At 43.1% G+C, this 27,063-nt stretch overlaps 3 protein-coding genes across 3 annotated transcripts; 2 read left to right on the top strand and 1 right to left on the bottom strand.

Annotated features, from left to right (window-relative positions):
• The first annotated feature begins 19,215 nt into the window (after positions 1 to 19,215).
• Positions 19,216 to 20,769, top strand: LOC116296924 (uncharacterized). The gene is made up of 4 exons (XM_031705044.2): positions 19,216 to 19,479; positions 19,696 to 19,938; positions 20,044 to 20,310; positions 20,517 to 20,769. Exons 1-4 carry the CDS (start codon positions 19,264 to 19,266, stop codon positions 20,661 to 20,663), a joined length of 873 nt encoding a protein of 290 aa, XP_031560904.2. The 5' UTR covers positions 19,216 to 19,263; the 3' UTR covers positions 20,664 to 20,769.
• Positions 20,770 to 22,438: 1,669 nt separating this feature from the next.
• Positions 22,439 to 24,803, top strand: LOC116296923 (uncharacterized). Its single transcript, XM_031705040.2, has 4 exons — positions 22,439 to 22,698; positions 22,946 to 23,188; positions 23,681 to 24,127; positions 24,530 to 24,803. Exons 1-4 carry the CDS (start codon positions 22,486 to 22,488, stop codon positions 24,686 to 24,688), a joined length of 1,062 nt encoding a protein of 353 aa, XP_031560900.2. The 5' UTR covers positions 22,439 to 22,485; the 3' UTR covers positions 24,689 to 24,803.
• A 618-nt stretch (positions 24,804 to 25,421) lies between these two features.
• On the bottom strand, positions 25,422 to 26,968 carry LOC116296932 (torsin-1A-like). The gene has a single exon (XM_031705053.2). The coding sequence runs from the start codon at positions 26,961 to 26,963 to the stop codon at positions 25,977 to 25,979; it is 987 nt and encodes a 328-aa protein (XP_031560913.2). The 5' UTR covers positions 26,964 to 26,968; the 3' UTR covers positions 25,422 to 25,976.
• Between the last annotated feature and the right edge of the window lie 95 nt (positions 26,969 to 27,063).

The raw sequence follows: 27,063 nt of genomic DNA, 5'->3' as shown, positions 1-27,063 counted from the left end.
CTAATATAATTATTATGGTACTAGACCTAATGATGGGGTTTTGGCAGGTCTCCAGAAAAAGTGAAACAAAATCGATGGATAGAAAGTGGCACGCATTTTCGTTTAGTTATCAAACCTATTAGACAATAATAATTTTATTACACAAACTTTCATTCTGCATTCTGTACTCTTAGTTTCTTCGCGGCGTTGACTATAGTATCGGATTTATAAAACTGCTTTCCCCCAATACCACCAAGTCATCGCAAAAACGAGTTTTATTTTAAGGCCCTACGGGCAACAATTTCATCGCGGTAGAGTGTATACCATATGTCAGTGAAGTACAAGAAATTGCGCAAATTAGTAAGTTAAGTAGACCTACAAAACTTGTTTGTACAATTTTGGTAGTTAACGTTTTCATGGATATGATATGCACTCTAACACATGTAAACAGCGTTTTGGCATTAGTTAACGTGATGTTTTCATTCATTGCATTGTCTACCGGTAAAACCACCATGGTATCGTAGAAAAGTAGTATAGGGAATGGGGGTTCCAGCGCAATCTCAACACGGGCAAGACCCGTGTCAAAAATCCACCTACGGAAACAACCCACTCCAAGTGTGGTTGGGGGCAACAGCGCAAATATGTTAGTCTATATATGGAGTGCGAAGATTGTAAAGAGTTTGTTTATGACTTCTGTATAAAGTGCTTGAAACCCAAGTTTGTTACCCCACCACCAAATAAGTATATTTGTTGTGGTAAGAAAATGCAAATAGAAGACGACACGTCAGCACAGTGTTACGAGTGCGGTAAAAATATTCGTAATGCCGTACCAAATGCTACCAAAGAGCAATATTACGCCAATGGAGGTCGTAAGAAGACCCCATACAAGAGAATAAAATACTTTAGGGACTGGATGAGTCATATCCAAGGTTATCGACCGGTATATTTAGACAACGAAGTAAAGAAGAAAATCATAGACCACTTAGAAGAGCCAACCCCACAAAGTCTACGGAAAACGCTGAAAAAATTAAAGCTAGGGAAATATTACAAAGCTATTCCCTATCTTTTGTCTGAAATTACCGGTAAGTCTATTCCCGAGGTTTCTGATATGACAAAAGCCGAGTGGATGTTTTGTCGGCTGGATAAGGATATTCCTTATTATCCTGACGTAATTTACGAAATATTTTACAAAATAGACCCCAACCACCCCCTGTTAGGATGGATTCCGAGAAAATAAAAATGCAAAACTGGCGTTTATTTTGCCAGAAACCCCACTGGGGAATGCATCGCGCAGAACACCAAGCTATCCCCAGTGGGGTTTTTTGCATTTTGGGCTTACGGGGCTTATTTCATCCCGCGCCAGAGGCCCTCTAGTACATACACATATATCTTTCTTACGACCCACCAGAGGGTGAACTCCGGACAGCGTCCCGAGACACCCCCTGACTTTTCCAACTTTTCCAATCGCGAAACCCCCCATCGCGGGGTTGAATCGCACTTTCTACCCCTCCCCCCACGGTTGCTGTGAGTGGGGGAGGCTTTTTTTCACTCACAGCAACCGGTCCAAATGCGTCTACAGCGAGGCCTCCCCAGCCCCAAAGTCCACGATCACAAGCGAACGCCAGACACATCTGGACGCTTATGTATGTGAAATTTATTATATTTATGTCTTACACTCTAATTTGCATATTTTCTAGACTGACGTTCGATATGTAAATAGAATCCCGTCACGCTCTTTTCGAAGCAGATGTTTACTGAGCAAGCTTTCTTTGAAGCTCTTCTTTCGCTTCTTGATAGATCTTTTTGCGAGATTCCTCGGAAAGATCTTTTACGACTGTTTTTTTGTTCCTTATGTCCGACTTTAATTTCTCGTACTTTTCCTCTTCGGCCAGAATAAGCGAGAATTCTACGTCGTCTATCTTTCTGTCACGCAAAGCCTTTGAGACAAGGTCAGTGATCGTATTTACTTTAGCCCTTGACAGAGCTATTGTCGTGTCGTGTTTTGATATTTTGCTTGACAACTGTTTCATAATACCCGTAGCAACAGCCGAAATAATACCACAGGCTGCCCCAACGCCAGCCAAAGGAACTCCAACGATTATTCCCGGTCCAGTAAGCGAAGTAGCAACGCCGGAGCCCGTTAACACAACGGATATGGATCCTGAAGTTATCGAAATCTTATGTAGCGTACTCCGGGCTCTAACGTATTTCTTCCTAACTTTTTCGTAGTGTTTTGTCTGCCCTTCCAAGTAAGCCAGGATTAAGTTCGCTTTATTCAGACGAAAGTTTTCAGCGTTTAATTCGTTAGGTTCCTTAGGAAGTTCAGGATAAAGTGGAGGCGCTGATGGTATAACATCCATTATATATACTAATGTACGACGCTTTTGGGAATGATATTGAGGAGCAGCCACATCACGACAACCGGGATTACTGGAATTGGAGAGCATTTAGGAAGATGTTTCCACATGCAGACCCCAGTAAGTTCGAAAGAAGGCCCGATGGTATTTACTATAACGGCTCTAGGATGTACAGCAACGAGGATTTGAAGCCTACGCTGGTTAATCAAATAGACGATCAACTGAAGCATTCGCCAATGCATAAGCCAACGCCAGCGCCAACGCATGTTGAACCCAGTTGGTCAAAGGAATTATTGCTGGGTACCAGTACTTATCCGATACCCGCAGTTTCATTTGATAAACACCCAAGCTTGGACCTAACGCTGAACATGCGGATCTCTAACAAGCATTCCTTTCCGTTAAAGGTGCGAGATATCTTCAAAAACGTGCCCATTAATCATACCACCGCTAAGGAATCTCATGAATGGTTAAGTGGTCCTAACATGCGTTATTGGCCGCAGCAGTTGAACTTTGCAGTTTGGTGTGCCACTAGCGGCTGTGGTGTAAGCGCAAGCTTGATGAAGAATTCAATATTTATGTTTCATTTTCACTTCACGGTTAGAAGAATACTGCATGAGATGGGCGTTACTGCATTACCGGGAGATGCCACGTTTTATCCAAGAGATAATAAATACAGCGTGCCGGCTTATGACAGACTCTGTAAGGAGTTTGACGTTGTAGGGAAGGATTTCCGATGCACTGCCGGCGCTAACAATGGTCTGGGGCATATTTGGGCTTATTGGGGGATTGGCGGACACGAGCTAAGCGATAAGGAAGTTCATGCATTGCGGCTACGGTGGAACACGGGATATCATAAGGAAACTCACGACAGTAGCACCTTCTTTGAACCAAACGCTAAGACCACTAAGGAAGTTAGAGACGGGCCTCTGTTCAAAGACGAGGGTGGTAAGTATGCAGGGGCCAATCCACTGATTATTAAGATTACCAACGACGAGCAAACAAAGCAATATCTTAATTTCATACCCCCAGAAGGTAAAGGACTAACCAAAGCCGGCCTTGCCCGTTTAAACCGCAGCATAGAAGCTTACGTGTATTCTATCCTTGGAGCTCAGGTAAACACCCGATCCAGCATAATCGGAAATACTGGCGCCGCAGAAGAAACGCGAGCCGAAGCCTTGATCTTATTTGAAAGTTCAATCTTGGAGGGCGACATTAGCAAGGGCGTACAGCGTTACCAACTAGCCATACAAAATTCTAAGGCGAGGTTGGACTACGCAGTAGCCCCGGGTTGTTGGTTAATGCCTAGTAATTTATCTATAAATACTGGTTCTGTAGTAGGATACAACAACAAACTGCAGCGAGCTACTAAGGATATGAAGTTTGGGGTGAACGACGTGAACTCTGACACTCTTAGGAACATTCCTCACTTCGTAGAGAAGCCAAAAAAGTCACACGAAACGAAGCTACCCACAGTTAAGAAACCATCAAAGAAGGTCCTGCCTGCGATACCTGAGGAATATGACCATAACTTACTAAAGGCCGGCCTAGCAGCTGCAAGCATTGGTCTGAGTTATTATATATGGCGATGAACAACCCCTACGTAACTGGAGTAGATTGCGTTTATACGACTTACACAGGCGAGAAAAAATACGCCCAAGCATCTTGGGTTGATGTCACGGGGATGTCCGTGGATTTGAACTACTCCGGAAAGAAGTTGATATTATGCAGCATTTCTTTGGGGGCCGTTAGCAGTGCGAATATAGGATTTCGTTTCTGTGACGACAATGGAGTATTACAGCCCATGCGCGCGAAGACGAACAACAGAGAGCCCACGCATTTCTCAGTAGAGCCGCCAACGAATAGCTCTGAGAATCTTTCCGTTTGGACTTTCCACATGGTTGCTGATTGCCACGGGAAGGTAAAGCTGCAGATAAGAGTAGATGACACCGGGAGTGTTTGCATAAATAGCATAGAAAATCAAAGGAATACTGTCTATAACCACATGACCATCAGCACTTTGACGGTAATGAGCCTCTAGAAGGGAACTTGTTCCCTGTAATATATGAATCCATACGTGAGGGAAACGCGTTATACCCACCGCTTAGATGAAGAGGGATATGACAACGGCGCTTGGCATGACGTTGGACTGTGGGTTGAGGTTGGGGGCACTGCATTGGTCATTTGCACTATTAGCATTAATGCAAATACGCATGCGAATGTGGGGTTTAGGCTTATCGATGAGAATAATAAGCCCCTGCTTCCTTATCGAACTTCAACGAACACCAGGAAAGTTACCCATTTTTCGATGGAGCCCTACACTGGATCCACTGAAGACCTAACGCCAGTGACTTTTCATATGCTAGCCAATTGTAAATATGCTAAGTTGCAAGTCACTTCTGATGACGGCAAGTTTGGAATAAATCGCGTAGGTCGCAGGCCCGCTAATGCAGTCTGGAGTCATAAGCCCATTTCTACCATGAGTGTGTTACCGTTGGTTCCAAATTACCAGGGCGGTGCTAATACCGTCTTTCATTATCCTCAAAGCAGGACACCGTCCGATGAGAAGGATAAGATCAAGCCTTCATCTTCTTCAGGAGGACCACCCCAATAGCGACGACTAATATCCAAATGTTATTCCCCACGAACTTTAACAATTCTCCGCCGGCCCTAAGTGCCAAGGAAACAACCGAACCCAGCAGCCCAGGAAGACCGGCTGCCATCTTTTTTCCTAAGTCCGTCAGCCCATTGCCTAATTTCTTTACGCCCGCGCCCGTAGCCTTAAGCGCGGATAGGATAACTCCTACTACGGTGCTAATAGCGACTGCAAATGCCAGCGGAACGCCATACTTCAAAAGGGCTCTTTTTACCTTTTCCTTGGTAGTAAGCCCCAGCTCCTTTTCCAAGTTGTCCTTTTGCGCCTGTAATTCCGCGACTCTTTCCTGAAGGGTTTCTACTTCCTTTTGAGCTGCCTCCCTTTCCTCTTCAGTACGAGTTTGGTCATTGATTATTTCCTGCTGCCGCTCTATTTGCCCCTCCAGGTCTTCAATGGCCTGATCTCTTTGTCGGATTTGCTCCTCTTTAGTGTTGATTTCGGCAACCAACTGCCGCCGCTCCACCAAAGAACCCTCTATGGTGGTACGTAAGTCCTTGGCTTCTTCCTTGCTTATATCCAGGCCTTGCAGGGCGAGATTGAATGCCCTTTGGGCGCTGTCTTTTTCGCGAAGAGAAATGTCTCTTTGTTCTCTAAGTTCTAATATGCGTTGATTCTTGTCGTCAAGTTCTCTCTTTTGAGCATCAAGGAGTAGTCGGTTTTGCCGTATGTAATCTGCTTCCCTTTCCTCCATCGCTTGCTTTAGCTCTTCTACTTCCCTTATCGCCTCAAGACCTTTTTGTTGCCGCTGCATTATGGTCTTAACTCTTTCGACGGCTTCGTCAATATTCTCACTATTTTCTCTCATTCTTTCGGGTAAGTTGGGTTCTCCTAATGTCTTTCTAAGGGTTGGAGTAATATTTTTATCTGCGTAGTATTTACCATTTATGTCCCTGATGACATATGGATGAGCATTAGACCTATTTAACCTTGCTACTATGACTTCCCTACCCCATTCGTTATCCGCGTCGAACATTACTTGGACTTTGTTTGGTTCCCAGTTTGGGAATTCTTCCTTGATCCTATCAAAGTCGTCCGGGGTTTCTTCCATGGATTCATCCATTTGTTCCTGAACCTTACTAAGCCATGCAGCGCTGGGGGCTTCGGGGACAGGCCCCAGATTTGTCATTTCAAAGCGCTGTGGAATGGGTTTGCCTGGATTTTTGGTCTTAAACATACCCCTGAGGGTCCTCATAACGCTACTTGCTCTGCTAACGCCGTAATTCCTTTTGACCCTTTCGCCGGTGGTTAGACCGTCTCTTTCGCTGTCGGCGGTTAGGTAATCATATTGGTCATCGTTAATGTCGACTTGACCTTCTTCGGTAAGGGGATCAAAGTCTTCGGCTTCCATTATATATGATAAGCTCAAAGTTAAACCCCAACATATTACCTAAGCAGGTCGGCGGCCTGAAAGCAGAACGCACCTTTCACCGGGTTACATTCACACCTTCTAGCGCAAAGCCGGGGGAGACGCTGTACGTAGGCGTACCCCGCCTAACGGATAACCTAGTCCTAGTACCCGGTACCTTGGCTTTGAGGTTTGACCTAGCAATACAGCCAGATACCGCAGACGCGCGTCACGTCGTCAATAATGCGGGTAGAAACCTCGTTTCCAAAATGCGTGTAAAGTTCGCCGGGGAATCCTTGCTGGACTTAAACAGGTATGATTTGTATACCACGTACAAAGACTTATGGTTGACTGCATTTGACCGCGCGCAAAGGATAGAGCAGGGAATAGCAAGCGTAGCCATACGCAAGGTAAGAAGCGCAACCTCTGGCGCCTCAGGAGAAGACGAAATAAAGACGGCTTATGGTACTAAATATGTTGTTCCATTAGATTTCGAAATTATCACGAACCACGGTGCATACTACCCAAGGCAGCTAAGCGAACTGCAGTTCGAAGTGACCCTAGCAGACACTACGAACATCCTGCAAGGAAAAGATGTAAGTTCATCAGCCGTGGATCCTTATTTCATCAAGAACTTGGAGCTGCAGTACGAAACGGTATACAGCGAAGAGCTGGCTCGTAGCGCTGGCATGGAATACAGCGCCGGGAAGGCTTTCCTTTACGATCACGTCGTGATGTACAAGACGTTCAGCTTTACGAACAACGTCGAAGAGGTCATCAACCAAAGCATTAACCTTCCCAGGCGCAGCCTTACAGGGATAATGTTGCTGTTCGCAAAGACATACACGGCAGGATTGCGTGACTCTGAGGCATTCTTTAATCCTAACATCACTAACGTAGGCGTTAGCATTAACGGAGTGCCTAATAAGGTTTACTCACAAGGGATAAAGCCCGAGGACATGTACCGGGAAGTCGCGCGTAAGTTTGGCGACCAAATTAGCCCAAAGGAATTCTTTAAGGATAAGTATGCGCTGTGGATCGACATGCGCACGACGAACGACGAAGACCTACATGGACAGGGATTACGCCTGGTAAATACCCAGGACGGCATTACGTTGGAGATCAAGCGCACCAAAGACGCCAGCGACACTACTAAGATAAATGCATACATTTTCGTAGTCTCAGACGCGCAGCTAAGCGTGGAAATGAATCAGCTAAAAAGCGTTGCGTACTAGGATGACTGAGGATAAAAATATCCCTTACGTATAATATGCTCCGCGTATTCGAAAACAACGAAACTAAACTGCAATGCCTAGTGCAAAGCGACAAGCTGTACTTTAAGGCGAAAGAGGTAGCAAAGGCATTAGGTTACGCAGACACCAAAGATGCTATTAAAGTCCACGTGCGGGATAAGCATAAGAAGAGGCTTAGTGAATTTAGAATAGAGGTGAATCGCCTCCCTTCTGGTTCACACCCACAATCCCTGTACGTGACGGAATCTGGTTTGTATCAGTTAATATTTAGCTCCAAGCTACCGACAGCAGAGGCATTTCAAGATTGGGTCTTCGAGGATGTCCTACCTACGTTAAGGAAGACGGGAAAGTACTCGTTGGATGGTCCAAATAAGTTGGTCTTCAAGATCGAGAATGAGTTTGACTTACATAAGAAGGTCATCGATTACATACGCCGGTTTCACCCTACGCTGTTATTAGCACCTGGACTCGGGGAATTGCAAGATACCACCAGTAAAAGGATAACGTGCTGGCAAAAGGGCTACCAGGCAGGTCAACCCGACATCCTAATTCTTAACTCCCATAAAAAATACAATGGGTTATGTCTGGAACTGAAGACGCCAAAGGGTAACGGCGTATTGTCCGACAAACAAAAAGCGGTATTGACGCAATATGAAATGAATGGTTATCTTACGATGGTTTGCAACGATTACGATCTGATCTGCAGGGAAATCGGCCGTTACGTCGACGGCATTCGCATACCTTGTCCTGGCTGCGTTAAGGCTTTCAAGTCACAGGAGACGCTACAAACGCACCGAAAGATATTTCATAAATATAATGATAGTTGAACAAACTCACTGGCGCGAATTAATACAAGGCATTTCATACAAAATAAAAAATTACGTCGTCTTCGAGGACATTAACCGTTTAAGGTTGGTCCTCTTAGACGGCAGCCAAGAGTACAGTTTATGGGCTCCTGACTGCGTACGGTACGTACTGCAAGGCGAAGAGTACACTCACGTACGTAGCTATGGTAAAGTCAACGGTCGATGGAAGTTCGACGTTGAAAGAAAGGCGGAGGCTAATCCATTGTGTGATTAGTCGTCCTCATGGGCTTCTAGGTATTGGTCTGCTACGTCGGACCTCATTTTTTCCGACATGAAATCGATCGATATCGTAATCAAGGCTCCTCCTGCGAACGCTGCGACGTAAGGTAACATCATATATTAGACCATTCTTTTCGTATTGCAAGGTAATGGTCTAAAGGCTTGGGACCTTCGTACAGGCAACACCAAATATGTTGACCGCTGCGTTGACAACCACATTTATCGCAGATGCCGTCCCAGTGTTCTCGGTTCTCCCATCTTACTCCTTCGTAGTCGTCAAAGCATACGAAATCTTGGTCTATTTCTTTTTTACGCAGCACTAAAGCCCGGCTGGTTTCAAGGGGGCAACATCGCTCTGCTAAATCGCCGTGGGTTTCACAGACGACTTCTTCGAGGTGGTAACGTCGGCAGCGGTATTTATGCCAGTTCTCTTCAAAGAGGGGTTCATCGCATCGGTGGCAATGGCCTTTAAGGCAGACTCTATGCTCGCGGTGATATCGTAGGGCCTGTACGGTGGACAATTCCTTACCGCAGTCGCCACAAACAGTGCTGATGGTCTTTTGACAGACTTTCTTGGAAAGATGGTATTGCAGTCGCTGCTTGCTACTAAAAGCTCTATCACATTGCACGCACTTCATTATATATACCTCATTTTTTATTGTTAAATTGTTAAATGTCAGCAAGAGACAATTACGTAGATCTTATTTTTTTATTGTTAAATTGTTAAAATACGGTAAGAGACGAATGTAGATTTCATTCTTTGTAGGAACTTAACGATGAAAGATATAGACCATTCTTTGACATCATCTGTGCAGCATTTAACAAAATAACAATAAAAAATAGACTATCCTTCAATGTCATCTTTGCAGCATTTAACAAAATAACAATAAAAAATGAGGTCTATGCTAATTCCTTTGGTGGAAATCAGTAAGACCTTCTTTACGACCTTTTCATCGAGCATCTTCTAAAGTCCTTTGTGCTTTAGTATCCGCAGGACACCAATGTCCAACGAAGTCTCCTTCAGAGAATACCTCATTACAGTGACGGCAGCTGTGTTTCTTACGAGGCTTTGGCGTTGGAGGGGTAGCGACTATGCAGTCATCGGATGGTTCAGTAGGTACTTTAGGCGTAATGCAGTCAGCAGGTAGTTCAGATGTAATGCAGTCCATATATATAATCACAGAGGGTATCGCATGAAATCCTTAAGGGAATCCCTAGTCCAGCCTATCATCGTCCAGAGTGCAGCAAGCCTTTCTGTGCGCTTCAGACTACACATTTCGTCGTACAATTCCTGCACGCGCTCTTTTAACCGATTTATTTCCTCTCTTTGCAGATCTATGGTGTCTTTTTTATCTTTTGCGTCGGCTATGATTTTTTGCATTGCTTCCACTGGTTCCATCTATATATGAACCCAGATCACATACCTTGTAACGCTCTGATAGTAGGACCCACCAGCTGTGGAAAGACACAATTTGTCGTGGAGCAGCTATTAGGACCCTTTAGATACCGCTTCGACTACATCGTGCTATTATGTCCCACCTACAGGAATAATGTTACCTGGGAAGGCATAGGAGTGAAAGACGACGACTTCTTTGTGGACATCTTAGACCCCAACGAGTTATCCAGCCATCTTAAGTTCTGGCACAAGCAATTCCCTAAAGATACACAGACTTTATTCATATTGGATGACATTGCCTGTGGGGATGACGTAAAAAAGCGCACCTCCGAATTGGTGAAGCTTGCTTTCAGCGGTAGGCATGACAATATCAGCGTTTGGTTACTCTCGCAGCAGCTTACCAGCGTCTCTAAACCCTTTAGGGAAAACATAGGCTCCCTGGTCGTATTTTATACTCCGAGCAAGTCAGACCTGGAAACCATCTTAAGCGACTACGGCGGTGAGATAAGCAAGGAACAGTTGCATGAATACATGCGGCATCTAAAGACGCACCAACATTCCAAGATGATCTTCTCTTTGAGGTTTCCTTATGACGTTAATGTATATGGAGATTGAGCAGTTGATAGATGAAGTCCCCACGCAGTTAAGTGAACAACTCAACATCCTTGTGTCTTCTGGGAAGTGTAAAGAAATGATAGGTAAGGAACTTACCCATGAGCAAGTTAATAAGCTGTCAGAAGAGGAGGTTAAGAAGTTCCATAAGAGGTACGAGGCTGCCCTCGCAAGTAAGACCACGGACGCCGTAGCAGACTCCGCTATCCGACTTGCCACTAAATTGCTTGGACTTGCGCTGCCCATAGACGACGTGGAGCAACTACAGAAGGACATAAGAGATGACTATGTCATCGCCCAAGAACTTAAGATAACCTGCGGGTGGTTGTCTTTAAAGTGCGGTAAGTTAATGGCAGTCGCCTCTGCGGCACTTCACGTAGCTCAGCACGTCGACTTGAAGGAGGTACTAGGTTCCTTCGGAACATCTTGGAAGGACTTCAAAAAGGACAGAGAAGTTGAAAAGGTCTTTCAGGCAGCACTTGCTGAGGTACCTGATCAAGTCGCCTCAAGTACTTAGTCAAGTCGTCCTTAAGTACTTAGTCAAGTCGTCCTCAAGTACTTAGTCAAGTCGTCCTTAAGTACTTGCTCAGGTCCTATTAAGTTACTTATCAAGTCCTTCAAGTCCTTAGATATAAATGGAACCAGAGTCGAAGGTAGAGCAGCCCCAAGAGGAGCAAAAGATTACCAAGGCTAAATCTCCAGGCAGAGTTGCCGCGGGGAAGAAGCTCGCGGAGATGAATAGGAAGAACAAAGCCAAAAAAGAAGAAAAGGTGGAGGAAAGAGAAGAGGAATCCTTTTGGAACCCTGGGTACGTCATTGGCGCGTTAGGAGTCGCTATAGCAGCAGGCAGCCTTTACTTACAATGGCGGGCTACGAAGCCAAAAGTAGAACCACCAACATATCACGCGCCCGTGCACGCACCTGTGGAGCCGGCTGTTAGAAAAAGTAAGATCCCTGAAATGGAGTAATAACCTTCTCGCTTTGTAATATAATGTCGACCGCGTTGTTGAAAACTGTTGAAGAAGCAGCTATCATTACTTCCATCGTTGCGGGTATTGGTTGGGTAGGTAAGAAAGTGCTCAAAGAAGACTTTACTGAAGACCCAAGCAAGAGCTTCGCTAATTTTGCTAAAATGACCGCTGCCGTAGGCGGAGCTATCATGGTAAAGGATTACCTACGGAAGGAAAAGTACCTGCCAACGACGTAACTCGTGAAAATCCCTGTGATTTTCTAATATATAATGGCTAGCGTGGTCGCAGGTGGAGTTATTGCAGCTTTAGCATTCACTGGAGCTAATTATGGTGGTCAGTATTTGGATAGATTAGTCAGAGGCGACAAAAGCGGAGATTTGGCCGCCGAAAGGAAGAGACACGACTTAGCGCTGGAGAAATATCAAAGGGACGTGGCAGCTTGGAATGAAAAAAGACAAGCTTACAGGGATTGGTTGGACAAGAACTACCAAGACAAAATGCAGGCGGATAAGAACTTCGAAAACACCGACTACGCCTTTAAGCTCTATGCGCAGGCGCACCCCGCGGCATTAACGGGGTTAAGAAAGCCTCAGTTCAAGAATTACTACCAGCCTTCTAAGAAACAAAAAGACAATGAGCTGGTCTTCGTAGGAGTCGCAGGGCTGGCGGGAGGCGTAGCTTTGGCGTATCTGCTCTAACGAAGGGGACTTGTCCCCTGTAATATATGATCGTCTTTTTGGAAAGCGACAAGAATAACTTTACCACTTATTTGAATCCTCCCATCAAAGCCCATAAGGTTAGGCTCATAAGTTGCTCTTTGTACAATTCTTGGTATAACCTGATTAGGGGCATAGTCACTGAACATACAGGAGGATCTAACTATCAAGCCGTATTGCTGCCCGATGGACATTACACACCAATCACACTGGCCAAGGAATTAGCAAAACACGGTTATACTCTCACCACAGGATTGCCGCACGAAATGACCCTCAAACATAATATGTCAAATTATTCGATGACTTTTGGAAAGTCTGACCCATTGGGATCTTTATTATGTGCCTCGGGCAAGACAATTACCGACACAGCCGTACCTGTGAAATGGAAAGTCGCATCCTCTTACGAAGTCTATTGCGACTTGGTCCATAGTTACAACAATGGAGAAAAGTCTTCTCTTATGTCCAAGTTTCTGCCCAAAGGTAATCCATTTGACCCAGTAGAATACACTCCCATTTCTTTGAGCTATGACTTGTCTAATTTGGTAGAAAGCATAAACATCACCATTAAAGTGGACGGAAAGACGGTGGATTTTAACGGACGTAAGATCAATCTTGTTTTGGAATTCATATAATGGGTCGCGTAGAGGACAAACTCAAAAGGATTTACTATGGGCCGGAAGGCTATTGGAGAGGAGCGTCAGCTATCAAGAAACTCGCGACCGCGGCCAGGGTATCAGACGAAACAGCTAAGAACTGGTTGAAAAAACAAACCCTCTGGCAGGTTTATCTTCCCGTGCCCAAGTACATTCCCAGGCCCAGCTTTACCGTAAATACCCCCAATGAAGTTCATCAAGCGGATTTGCTTTTCTTGCCGCACGATAAGGTGAGAAAGAAGACCTATAGGTACGCTTTGACCGTAGTCGATATCGCAAGCAGATACAAGGACGCCGAACCTATAACCAGCAAGGATTCTGGGGAAGTCGCAGAAGCCCTAGGTAGGATTTATAAGCGCGTCTTGAAATGGCCTAAGCTGCTGCAAGTGGATGCGGGGACAGAGTTCATGGGCGTGGTTACTAAGACCCTGAAAGACCACGACATCAAGATTAGGAGAGCCGAAGCTGAGTACCACAGGGGTCAGAGCATCGTCGAAAGATTCAATAAGACCCTGGCCGAGCGTCTCTTTGGGTACCAGTATTGGAAAGAGCTGGAAGATCCCTCCAAACGCAACAGGGAATGGACCCAGAGGCTCCCCCAGGTCGTCGCGGCTTTGAACAACGAGGCGGCCAGGGCTACGGGAATGAAACCCAAGGATGCCATAAAAAAGAAATACGTGGAACACAAGTCCTTCGTCAGAAGTTCGAGGGCGGTCTTCCCCCAGGAAAAAAGATTAGGCGATGTCACGGTTCGATATCTCTATGAGCCGGGTGAATTAGAAGGAGGATCCAAAAGAGCTACGGATCCTAATTGGTCTTTGGAAACTTACCAGATCCGAAGCGTAATAGCTAAGAAGGGCCAGCCCATCTTGTATTATCTTCATGATGGTCCCACGCGTGGGTTCGTCAAAGAAGAACTGCTTATCGTGTGATGTCCGAATGCTATCGTATGCACTCCGTCATCACACATCCATCGCTTACCGTCAAATGCAGACAGTGACACCTTCTCCTGCGTGACGTTATGTATCTGATGACCATAGCTGCGCAGGCTGTTCATCTTATGCCGCTGTTCCTTGCGTGTTCGTAATACGTTGAGGTAGGACTCGTGCGTAATGTCCTTCTTAACCACATACTTTTTTACGCCTTTAGCTTTCTTTTCTACGCCGTCTAACTTTAGCACGCTGTACATCTTTGGTTTCAGACCCACGTACTCTACTATGGGTTTTCCTAACATTTCGTCTTTCATCTTCCCAATTACCTTCTTATTCTTCGCAGAGTAAAGGAAGTGCTCCTTCGGGTAACCGCTGGTGTCGTACTCGTCTATGTCGGGGAGGCAGTCTTTGTAAACGTCTTCCGTTTGCACTTCTAGAATTAGGGAGTCGGTGTCTGTGTACAGGAGGCGACAGCGGTCTCCGTACTTTGGCTTAAGCTTATCGTAGTAGAACTCGTACATAAGCAGCTTCGATAGATCCAGCACCGTAAAGCCTGTGTAAACGGGCTTGTTTAGTAAGAGGTTTGCCCTTTTCATGTGAATCACGTAGAAGTTCAGCATTTCTACGTATCTAACGAAGCCTGGCTGTGACACGTATGCTTCTGCTTCCTCTTTGGTGCTGACTATTTTTACGCTTACGCGCTTGCGGATGTTCTCCATTGTCTTTCCGAACACGCTGTTGTTCATCAGTTTGAAGAGGTTTTTCTCGAAGTCATTTTTCGCTGCGGTACGCTTTTGCGTGTTAAAGTCAATGTAGGGGCGCATCCAGGGTTCCTGCGTGAATTTTAGGACTCTGTGGATCTTCTCTACGCGCATTCCGTGTCGCACGTAGAACTGCAGGTTGCGGTAATGTACCACATACTTCTTCTTATCCATCAGGTTCATAGTTAGTTTCCTGTACGGTTTGTAACCAGGGCACATTTGCTTTTGCAGCGGACTTAGCTGCTTAAATGGTATCTCTATCGCTTCTGGTGCTAAGGGGAACTCATTGTGTTCGTCGTGCAGGCGCTCTGGGTACTCCAGATCCACTTCTAAGACGTAACCCTTGTCTTCCTCCTTTCCTACCTGCATGTAGAAGTCTATCGGCTTCACTGGATCCCATTCGAAGTCTCTCACAGGTAGGTACTGTGACATTGCCCAACCATAAAGGTTATTCGCATCCAGGTAGTAAATGTATGTGGTTGGTTTCTCTGGGTCGTGCTCTACTAAGGGGTTGTTTGCGCGGGCGTAACGTCGGCTGGGTCCGCATACGCCGCCACGAATACCGTCTTCCATAAACCGATACATGTCGTACTCCGTTAGGAGATCCAACTGCGCATTTGTCTTCTTTAACAAAGCACTCCAGCTGAGCCCAGGAGCCGTGTAGAAATTAGCGGGATCCAATCCGTAATATTCCATAGCCATCTTTCTGAAGCTTTGGAAAACATCTGCAAGCAGCACTACGTCAGACCTTAGGTAGATGTCGTGGTAGTCACCCATGTTCTCACAGGAGTACTTTTCCCACACGTCTAACGCATGCTGGTACTCCTCATCCTTTATACCAGACTCGTTTAGGGTGCTGTAGAAGCGATCTTTGGGTGGTAGGGGTTCTTTGAATCGATCCCAGGAGTCCATGTATTCGTATGGGTAGACTCCTTTCCTTTCCGCGCCGTATTGACTGGAAATGGGAAAGTTGGTGTTATACTTTACGAGGTTTGCTAAGGAGTCCGCCATGAACTGCTGCGAGTCTAAGAACTTCAGCTTGCCCACAGTTACGGACATGTACCTTTCTTTGTTGTTGGGTATGCACTTTACTTCGGAGCCGTCTGTTCCTTGTAAAAGTAAGTGACTGTCGTAACCCCTTAAATTGTGAAAGAATACGGGTATTTCCATTTCTGGATCTACTTTGAAGTTTATATTGCATTTCCAATGAGCCGCTCCTCTGTATTTACCCGTGATGTGGCAGTGATCTCTAACCTTATCCACATAGAAATCCTCAACAAATGCTTTGTGGCAGTGAATGCAATGCGTGGAGGGCTTTCCCGGCTTCTCACCCTTCTTAGCATACTTCCCGCATTTAAAATGAGCTTCTCCTAGATACTTTCCATCTTCATCCCACGCTTTCTTGGCCCGTCTTCCAAACTGGAGAAGCGTATGTTGGCAAATGTGGCATTTCTTTGCCTTGTTAAAAGCCTCCTGGTTCTCTTTGGTAAATTCCATCTTCTTTGGACGTCTTAATTGTTCTCTTATCTCCCCCTCCTCTTCTCGCAATGCTTCTAGAAACTCATTAGCTGCGTTCTTACCTCGGTAAATCACAGGAGGGTTTGCTTTACCGTCTGATCTGACTACTATGTAACCAAAGGAGCAGATCTCGTGTAATCCTACCTTATTCGTGGCGCCACGTTTCTGCTCTTCCTTAGTTATCAACGCTTCGAAGTCTGCATATATCACGTAAGGCACTTGCATCTGCTTTTGATGGTCTGCGTATGAAAGCTCTTTGTTGGTGGGCATCTGGATCCGTTGTGCCACTTCTTCGACTCCGCGGCAGATCTCATCGTGTTTCTTTAGGGTATTTAAGGATGTAAATGACAGCAAGCAGCAGTCACAGAAGTACTTTTTACCTTTGTGCTTAGTATGTCTGTAGAATAGTCTGCTAATGTGTTTAACCCATGAGTAGTGTCCGCCGTGGTAGAATAAATGTACGCGCTCTCCTTTACTTTTTGACAGAACTAACGGTACTATCGTCTGCTCTCTGACTCCGTAAACGTTAATTGCTAGATCGTTTATTTCCTCAAATATGGGGATGTCTATCAACTGCATGGGAAATTCCACACCATCCCACTCTAAATCATCTGTGGGATACTTACTTATCCTACAGGGATCCTTCTCTGCTGGATACAGTGCAGACCTGATTGCCCACATAAAGCATCGATTGTCTTCATTCTTCACGTTTACAATAGCCTTCTTCCTTTCTACCCACGTTGGTAGCGGTACGTAACTCCCCCCTCGTATGGGTACGTACCTGGCCATACTTATCTCTATTCCTTCAACCTCCTCTACTGTCCAACCCGATCCTTCTTTCGTGTAGTTAGACAGCGACTCCATTATTGCTTCTAAGGCTTCACTGAGTGACCTATCCAGATTCGTGGATTCTAATATCACTAACGACTTTGATCGCAACATTGCTGTCGTCATTACCTCGTCTTTTGACAAACTTACTTCTACCATTATGCTCGCTTTCAGGGCTCCTAATTCTTCTATACCTTTTCGGAGAGTCCTTTTAACCTTCCTTTCTGACTGACGCCAAAACTGTCTAACGTCAATCTCACCGTTACCGGGTATTGACACCGTGCTGAAGTTGCTTTGGGATTCCATCTATATAATAGGAAATATTTTATACCTAATACCAAGCACTTTTTAGGTCGTCGTAGTCGTACTCACAGTCCTGACAATGCCAAAACAATTTAACCTTAGTCTCAAACTTCTTACCACATCCACAATCATAACTGCTCATACACTTCGTCTTCATTTTCAAATGCTTTTTCAAATCCGCTTCTTTCTTAAAAGTTCTCTTACATTCTTCGCACTCCATATATAGACTAACATATTTGCGCTGTTGCCCCCAACCACACTTGGAGTGGGTTGTTTCCGTAGGTGGATTTTTGACACGGGTCTTGCCCGTGTTGAGATTGCGCTGGAACCCCCATTCCCTATACTACTTAGAAATGTTATTTCCAAAATGGCTGCCATAGCTTAGACGCCTGAAAGTGAAAAGGGAAAACTAAAAGATATCGCCTAATGTTGAATATTGATTATAATAAGTATAAATAATTATTGATAGCATCCTGTGGGGCATGTATGCCTAAAGCTAGAATTAAAATGGTATCTAAATATCAGCCTCCTTGAAGGGTTTATTTGTTGTGCAATATGAACTCGTGCAACGACTGTAATGATGAGAGAAAATTTTCCAAATACCCCGAAGAGAGTCATTCGTATTCTGTGCCGAGGAAAGACAAATACGTCAAAACTCGTTTGAAGTTTCTCTACACAAAATTACTTATTTATTCTTTTTTTATTCACATTTCTTTTTAATGGTTAAGGACCATACCTCCAGACCCAATGCTGAAGCGCAAAACGCCGGAGATTTCGACCCCGACACCGCTATCCGGGAATTACAGACTGATCAGGAAGCTCGGCCGAAGCCTAAGGGAGAGGTTAGTCGGCCCCTAGACCATCGATGATTAACACCTTGCTATGACCAGCATACCTAGAGAAGCGTATATCTTAAAGACACTAGGCTCATGCTAACGCCTTTATTCTTGTGGGATGGGTTTTCGGAATTTAAACTGTTCAAATGACATGCGCAGATGTACACTGAGAAACGTTACTTTCTAAAAATGAGCAAAACCCGTAATGAGAAGTAAAGATGTGGAATTTTGCGGTACTTTTATCGTGAGTCACGTGAACTTTTACCGCCATTTTTTATTTTATTCACTAAAGATCGCATGACTACGATCATGATCCTTCACAGCCTTTGCCCTTCAAAGATATTCCTATGAAAACGTGATAAACCTCACTGATGAAAATTCAATCAACTCGCTCCAAATTAAATTATTTTTATAAGCTTTGATATTTTGTTTGATTTTAATTTTAGTAAGTTACGAAATAAAATTGCTCTTCCTTGAATCGAGAAAAGGGAAATCATTAAATGATAGAGGCATTTGGAAGTCCTTGCATTCAAGTGCTAATTGAGATAAATTAAGGGTTCACGACAGTGTTTCAGCGTTCTTGTGTAGCGTAGCAACGGGGATGTCTACAAATTTTAACCAAGTTTTATTTTTGACACAAGTTTTCAAAATTTCCATTCAATTCTTATTGCGAGTGAAATCATAAAATCGTAAACGAAAGAATGAGAGATTTAGAAGGAGAGAAAGATGTCTTCTAAGAGGAGAGACAGTAAACCTGTTTGACCGTGGAAAGGGACACTACAAGCTTCACAAATGAGTGACGGAAAAGCTGTATCAATATTGACATTATTAGATTGATTGACCCGCATGGGACGTTTTTAGCACTTGAATGTGAACATTATCTGCTCATGTGCAGTTCATCATACCTTGTGTCAACATCACACTTCTTTAATATCTTTTACCAATGTGGGATGCTCTTATCTGTCGATACCAGCTAAACAAACAAGCCCTCCATCAGTATACTATATAACAGGGATTTGCACCAGAGGAGAGTCACACTTGTTGAGTACAAGTAAAACTGTAAACATGAAGCTGAGTCTTATCCTTTTGCTGGTGTTGGCGTCTGTTGCCTTGTTCAAGGCAGAAGAGTTGCCTGAAGACGTTGAAGAGCTGACTAACGATGAGGAATCTTCTGTGTCGTTCTTATACGATGGCAGCATGGAAGATGAAGTGTTGGGAGACGAAGATGACCCTGCAGACAAGGCTAAGAAACAAGCAGCACTTAGTCGTATTGGAGAGAGAGTAAGTTCAAACTGGGATAAGTATTTTTATCATTGTTCTCTCCCTGCGCTATTCAGCCTCCTTTCAATTCAACAGAACCGTTTTATTTTATCTTTTAAAAATACGTGTTTCAGCCTCACCGATATATATATATAGTCCCACTTTCATTTCATCCATTGTTCTGCCCTGTCAATATAGTCAGTGCATCTTTGTTAATTCTATACTTCGTTCTTTCAGAGAGTCTGTGGACGTGTTTTCATTGGCTGCCTTAGGAAGACTAAAGCTCGATGCAAATTGATTCCCGTCTGCAAAGTCAAGTATTTTGCCTGTCGATGCGTCCTCAAAGGAGTAAGAAAATGCAAAAAATTCCTTCACTTCGTTCGTGTCATGGCCCAAAAACACAAAGGACACAAACACGACGAGGTTGAAGAAGACGAAGAGGACCCAAAACGAAAGAGACGAAGAATGCCGAAATTTGTAGTAAGTAGACCGTCCCATCCTCACCTCCTGAAAAAGCTAAGAAGATCATGATAAACCATTCTGTGTCATTTTCAATCTCTAATAAGATGTTTTTCCAATCTTTAGAAACTCTGCAAGGCTGGATTCCGTCGATGCGCACGAGGAAAGAAATTCTGTGGCGGATGTTTGAGACAATTTGGCGCTTGCATCCGACGACACGTCATCAAGAAGCTCTGCAGCAAGAAGAAGGAAGGAAAGAAGTCCGATGAACCAGAAGATGACGAAGAATCCATCATGGCTGATGCTGTCGAGAATGATGAAGATGAGACGGAAACAGAAATCGAAGAAGATGACGGGAAGGATTTGATCAGCAAGAAGAGACGTCCCAACAAGGTAAGAAGATGTAGCTATATTGCGACCTGCCTTAAAAAAACCTTTATATTTTATCGATCGAACCATAAAACTGCATGGCTAGCTTATAGAATTTAGATTCAGATTATGCAAGGGCAAGATCTTTGAACGAAAATTTCCAACCATTATTAACGTCCGTTTTCCCTTATCATAATTACTGACTGTAGCCTTGACTTTTCTCTTTGCAGAAGATAATTCGCTGTGCCAAGTATGGTGTTCGATGCATGTTGAGAGCCCGTCTTAACTGCAGAAGACAAGGTCGTTGTGTTCGCCGTGTCATGAAGTGCGTGCGTCGTGCCCGTCGCCGCCCACGTCCAACTGCCGGTAAACAATAAACAAGACAAGCCACTAGAAAGTTTGAATACACGGCTTTAATCATGATTGTGATTCAATGATCGATAAATAAAACCTATAGACGAAATAAAAAGCATTTGAAAAGCAGACTAATGTTGTAATGCTTATGACATTGCGTAAGGCACTTCTCAAAGATATACCTGTCCTTTTTGCTTGTTGTTTTATCTACCCTTCATATTTAGATTGCAGGTCACTGGGAATGGAAAATAGAATCACAAAATTAGTGTTTCCCCAATACCTAGTTTCATCACTGGGACTGGGATTTAGCTCACTGGGAATGGGAAGTAGAATCACCAACATGGGATTCCCCCATGCTTCATCACTGGGACTGGGATTTAGCTCACTGGGAATGGGAAATAGAATCATCAACATGGGATTCTTCCAAAGTTCATCACTGGGACCGGGATTTAGCTCACTGGGAATGGGAAGTAGAATCATCAACATGGGACTCCCCCAAGGTCCATCACTAGGACTGGGATTTAGCTCACTGGGAATGGGAAATAGAATCATCAACATGGGATTTATCTAAGTAAATTTTCATAACTAGGAACGGGATTTAGGTTAATGGCAAATAGAGTTACAAACATGGGAATTCCCCAAGGTTCATCACTTGGACTGCGGGAACTCTGCTATAGACTTTAGCTTGTGTTATTCTCTTGAGAATAAGATTCCTTGTTTCAGCTATATCTATATTAATGTGTCTTCTCATGTACAACTGTTAAACAAAGAAATGATACTATTTAGGAATGACACGTGGCCTGAAGTGAGAAAACATCACGCCAAAGGCAAAGATGTCTATTGACACTCACACACGAACTTTAATTCAATCAAATCTCATCTGCAAAGCTAGCTTCAAACAAGCTTTTGTTTAGATCTTAATAAGGCGGTTCAGATTATTGGGGTAAAGTTTTCTATCGTTCTCTTTCGTACTGACCACACCAACCCAATGAAATCAAGATAACAGTAGGAGCCTGACATGCACTTGGCATGCCCACCGTTATGTGAGGAAACACGGTGATCTCCAAGCAATTCGCAGAGAAAAAATATTTTAAATAAATATCCAATGAAATCGCAAGAAATTGGTAAATTATAGTAATAAATTATAAAGTAAATTATAACTTATGAGTCGTCGCCTAGTAGTGATGGCTAGTTACCGGCAAGAACTTATCAACGTGTTGGTGCAATAAAGCCTTATTTAGCATTATTAACCAAATAGAACGGATTAAACAATAATAGACATGGCTATAAAACTGCCATTTAGAGGGTTTTGGTCAATCAAAATGTCATTAACAGCCTTTAGCTGTCAGTCAGTTAACCTAGATCCCTTTGTCCACTTGTTCAGTGCACACCGACATTTCACTTGTCTGTCATTCATTCGGTCTTTAAGCCTGACCATCGCTAAAGTCATTATTATATTGTCAACATCGATGAACCTTTAGATAGATTACTGATATTTCTTTAAAAAAATAATTAGCACTTGAAACCAAAGGTTAATGATGCTTCGCAATAATTTTGAAGAAAAACAAATACGAAGCTTTAACTTCAGTCGCCTTTAATATTAACTACATAACCAAAATGAATATGAATATTCCAGTTTAAAATTGAATTTCTGCTCGATATCGGCGTTGCTCGAAAAAGTCATTAACCCTTATGTCAATATCACAGTGTTTTAATATCTATTAATATCACTAACTTTTGTTCAACTAACCAGCTAAACAAACAAGCCCTCCATCAGTATACTATATAACAGGGGTTTGCTCCAGAGAAAAGTCACACTTGTTAAGTACAAGTAAAACTGTAAACATGAAGCTGAGTCTTATCCTTTTGCTGGTGTTGGCGTCTGTTGCCTTGTTCAAGGCAGAAGAGTTGCCTGAAGACGTTGAAGAGCTGACTAATGATGAGGAATCTTCTGTGTCGTTCTTATACGATGGCAGCATGGAAGATGAAGTGTTGGGAGACGAAGATGACCCTGCAGACAAGGCTAAGAAACAAGCAGCACTTAGCAAGGGAGAAAGAGTTAGTGAACGGCTCAATAATTCTCTTTCTCTCCTTTACACTTTTTTTCTCCTCCTCCTCCTCCTCTTTCTTCTTCTTCTTCTTCTTTTCTTTCTCCTTGATTCTTCTTACCATGTCTTTGAGGGGTCTTGTTCGCCTCTTCATTTTTTCCTTTTCGTTCTTCTTGTTCTTTTTCTTCTGCTTCTTTTTTAGTGATCGATGGTCTTTCTAGTATAACATTCATTCACCATATGAATTAATTCACCAGAGAGTCTGTGCCCGTGTTTTCATCGGCTGCCTAAAAAAGACCAAAGCTCGATGCAATCTGGTTCCAGTTTGCAAAGTCAAGTACTTTGCCTGTCGATGCGTCCTCAAAGGCGTGCGAAAATGCAAAAAATTCCTCCATTTCGTTCGTGTAATGGCCCAAAAACACAAAGGACACAAACAGGACGAGGTTGAAGAAGATGACGACAAAGACACCAAGAAAAAAAGAAAACGTCCCGCCCTTTTGGTAAGTTACTTTTAATTCATTTTTGTGATTTTTTTTTTCCAGTTGTTTTGGCTTCCCTCAGCCCGAATGAATTCAGCCAATCAGCAGGCATTATATTTTCCTATAAAATTTTCTGCTTGAGTGAAAAAAAAAAAGAAGCTATTAATCGAAAGCAAAACTTGAACATTCTAGATTCATCAGCGTATCAATACAATTGAATTTGTGAACAATCTTTTAGAAGTAGCATTTTTCGGCATTGTTGGTGGAAGTTATTTGGTTTGACATGACATAACACAAAATACGAGAAATTTTTCGCTGTCACGAACAATGCGCGCCTTACACGCCAAGATTGATATTTGGTTGATATATTTCTCGCAAATACAATTTAGGTGTGTTTTTGTTACGGTTAATGTCAGTGTTTATCATTGCTGCTGATAATAACCTTTCTTAATTCAATGCGCAAAATTTCTAGCTAATAAAATACGTTTTCAACATTTTACTTCTCTCGTGAAGAAAGCTTGCAAGGCAGGTTACCGCAGATGCAGCAAGGGCAAGACGTTCTGTGGCGGGTGCTTGAAAGCCTTCGGTGCTTGCGTCAGAGGGCCAAAGCCGACAACCGCCATGAAAGCTGATGAATCAGAAGAGGACGAAGAGGTGATCATGGCTGACGCGGTGGAGAACGATGATGAGGAAACTGATGTTGAAGGTGATAAAGAGGATCCCACCGGACCGCACCCAAGCGGTAGGCCACGCCCAAGTAGAAGGCCACGCCCAAGTAGAAGGCCACGCCCAAGTAGAAGGCCACGCCCAAGTAGAAGGCCACGCCCAAGTAGAAGGCCCCGTCCAAGTAGAAGACCTCGCCCAAGTAGAAGGCCCCGCCCAAGTAGAAGGCCCCGCCCAAGTGGTAGACCACGCCCAACTGGAAAACCCCGCCCAAGTGGAAGGCCACATCCAAATAAGGTATACAAGCTCTCTTCTCTGTATTATGAGGTTCTGATTTCTTCGAATTGATTGAAAGCCGTTTGATTTTCCTCTACAGAAACAAATGGGAGACTGGGTGGTAATCTGCCACATTGTGAAAGGGAAATTAAAAGCATTTACCATTTTAGAAAGAAGTGATAGACCGGGGAGATTTTTGTGTTACTGATACAGTCCGTCTACCCAAAAGATGTCGGCTAAGGGTGAACCGGAGTATCACAGGTAGTCTCTTGGGGAGAGGGGGAGCTAACCCTAACCCCCATCCCCTGGTGCCTGATACTCAGACTACCTAAGGACTACTTATTGCAACCTACTTGAAGAACTAAATAGCAAGATTGACAAGGTTTCTTCATTTAGATCTAACATGTATCTTTTCTCATACAGAAAATGATTCGCTGTGCAAGGCATGGTGTTAAATGCATGCTGAGAGCTCGTCTGAACTGCAGAAGACAAGCCCGTTGTGTGCGCATTCTGATGAAGTGTGTGCGTAATGCCCGACGTCGGCCACACCCAAGCCCAAGACCAAGCCCTTCTGGACAATAAATGAGGCCTTCTCAAATTTACATCATATAGGCTGAAGTAGGGCACAATTAAGCTAAAAAAATATCAGATGTAGATCATGATAACTTGAATTAAAAGCATTCAAAAAAAGTATAAATGTGTGCCACTCTTTTTGCTTCAATATTTTAGAATAAACTTCTTTACCTTGAAAGTAATTTTTTGAACTACCTACTTATTCAAGATAGATTTGAATAAAAATTTAAAATCAAAACCTAAGTATTTCCATAGTTTGTGAACTGTTATTTTGTATTTGAGTTTCTACTTTCAGTGAATGATTTACTGCTGCTTTAATTTATCATTACACAACCAAGATGGCCTTAGATTTCAGATTTTACCAAAATTGTGAATTTTCTTGTTCGCTGATTAGTCTAGAGCAGGGGGAAATAAGAGGACATACGGATAAATTACGTCATCAAGTCACGTTCACGCTTGAAACTGTTTTTCTTTCTAATTTTCCTCTTGTTTTTGTAGTAAAATTGTCAACTTTCCACAACATTTTTTCCACAACATTTTGATGGCTAGATGATGAAAATCATGGTAAATAAGAGGACATACCAAAAAAAAAATTGGAGGAAAATGGTTAATTTTTTGCTTCCATCAACTAGGACAATTTAACTCAGACTACTTGACAAAAACCAAGATCTCTCAAATTATAGCCAGTTGTCTAGATTGTGGTTGTGAGAATGGGTATACCAATCATAATAATTAAAGTGTATTACTAATAATACTAATGTTTTATTTCTGGATTTCCACCTTGTTGGACAGAAAATTTTAGACCTATATACACATGCAGACATATGCACACTTAACAGATGTTAAAAATGTTTTGATTTCTTGAAATTCTTGGGAAATTCTGGAGGGGGTCTGAGGGTAACTGGTGTATACTTCCAAAAATATTTTGCAAATGTAAATTTAGGATTCGTTTCTATTTTTGTGCTGGGCAATGGGAATGGGGTTCCTACACTGGGAATGAGAGACTGAATCATACACATCAGATTTCTCCAAGGCTCATCACTAGGACCCCAATTTAGGTCCCAGTGAATGGGAAATAAAATCACCAACTTGGGGTTCCTTCAAGGTTCATTACTGGGACTGGAATTTAGCTTATTGGGATGGGAAATAGAAGCATAAGAATTGGAAACTTTAAAAATTGGGACTTGGATTTGCCGAAGTGTGGGAATGAGGACTGGACTTTGGAACCCTGGAGCTACATGGTATTACTATACTACACTACTATACTACATCTCGTAGTAACCAACATGGACACATACTATCCAACTACTAAGTCAACCTTAGATGACACCTTCTTGCAGCCAGATTTTGAAAATATCTTAGTATCTGCTGGAAAGTACAACATTTCATTAGCAATTTTGTTCAACAAGTCTTCATCATAAGTATGATTCTTGGCTATCAGATCAACTCTAGCACACTCTTTGATGTGTATTCTCTCCAGCGGCAGAAATGGAATAAAGTAATCAATCAAATTGCTGTCAATCAAATTGGTATGCCAAAAACCGCCTTTTTCATTGAAGGCGCCGAGATTAATTATGCTATCCATTTGCTTGATAGTGATGTCTTTTCTTGATTTCCCACTATGCCAGTTCTTGAGGGTCTCTGAGTTGATAACCTTTGATCCTGTGTTACTTAAGAATATAAATATAGATTTTCTAAAGTCTACACCACCAACATCAGAATAATGTTCCAAGAATGGCTTTAAAACATCCACCAATCCTTCAGGCATTTTGTCCATCTCATCAAAAATAAACAGTGATCTTGGACACTTTGTAACGTTTCCAATAATCCATTCTTTTAGTAATGTTTTGTAATTTTCTATTTCATCTTGGTGAGGGAATTGATGAGTTGAAATAATCAAATTGACAAAAGCACTGTCCATTCCTTTCTTGTAGACATTGTTAGCAATGATCTTGCTAACGTGGTTCTTTCCACAGCCAGTCCACCCGTTAAATGACAAAGCTAATGCTTTCTCAGGTGATTTGTTAGCTAAGTGTCCTTTGATTGCTTTAAATACAGTATTAGTGACCAAATGTTGACCAAAAACGCGATTTTGGAGGTCGTATTCTAGGCCTGTGATGTTGTTGATGATCCATCGATCTGTGCAGCATTCTTTGAAGCGACAACGAGCTGCATATAAGCCTAAAGAAACACCTGCAACAACTGCAGGCACAAGGAAAGCAAACATCTCTCCTAGCGCCAAAAACGAATTCAAAACAAGAAAAAACAAAATAGTTTTCGCCATGTTTTCTTCTTCTCAGATCATACTAATACAATTCATTCAAGCAATATAACGAAAGCTCTCATTGGCTGAAAAGTTTGGAATGACAACATTGACCAATGGA

The sequence above is a fragment of the Actinia tenebrosa genome, unplaced genomic scaffold (genome assembly GCF_029948245.1).
Source record: "Actinia tenebrosa isolate PJP-AT-01 unplaced genomic scaffold, QUT_ActTen_1.0 PGA_scaffold9__36_contigs__length_13948895, whole genome shotgun sequence".
NCBI classification, from domain to species: Eukaryota; Metazoa; Cnidaria; class Anthozoa; order Actiniaria; family Actiniidae; genus Actinia; species Actinia tenebrosa.
Note: the sequence above shows the minus strand (reverse complement) of the source record. Positions and strands in the feature narration are given on the sequence as shown.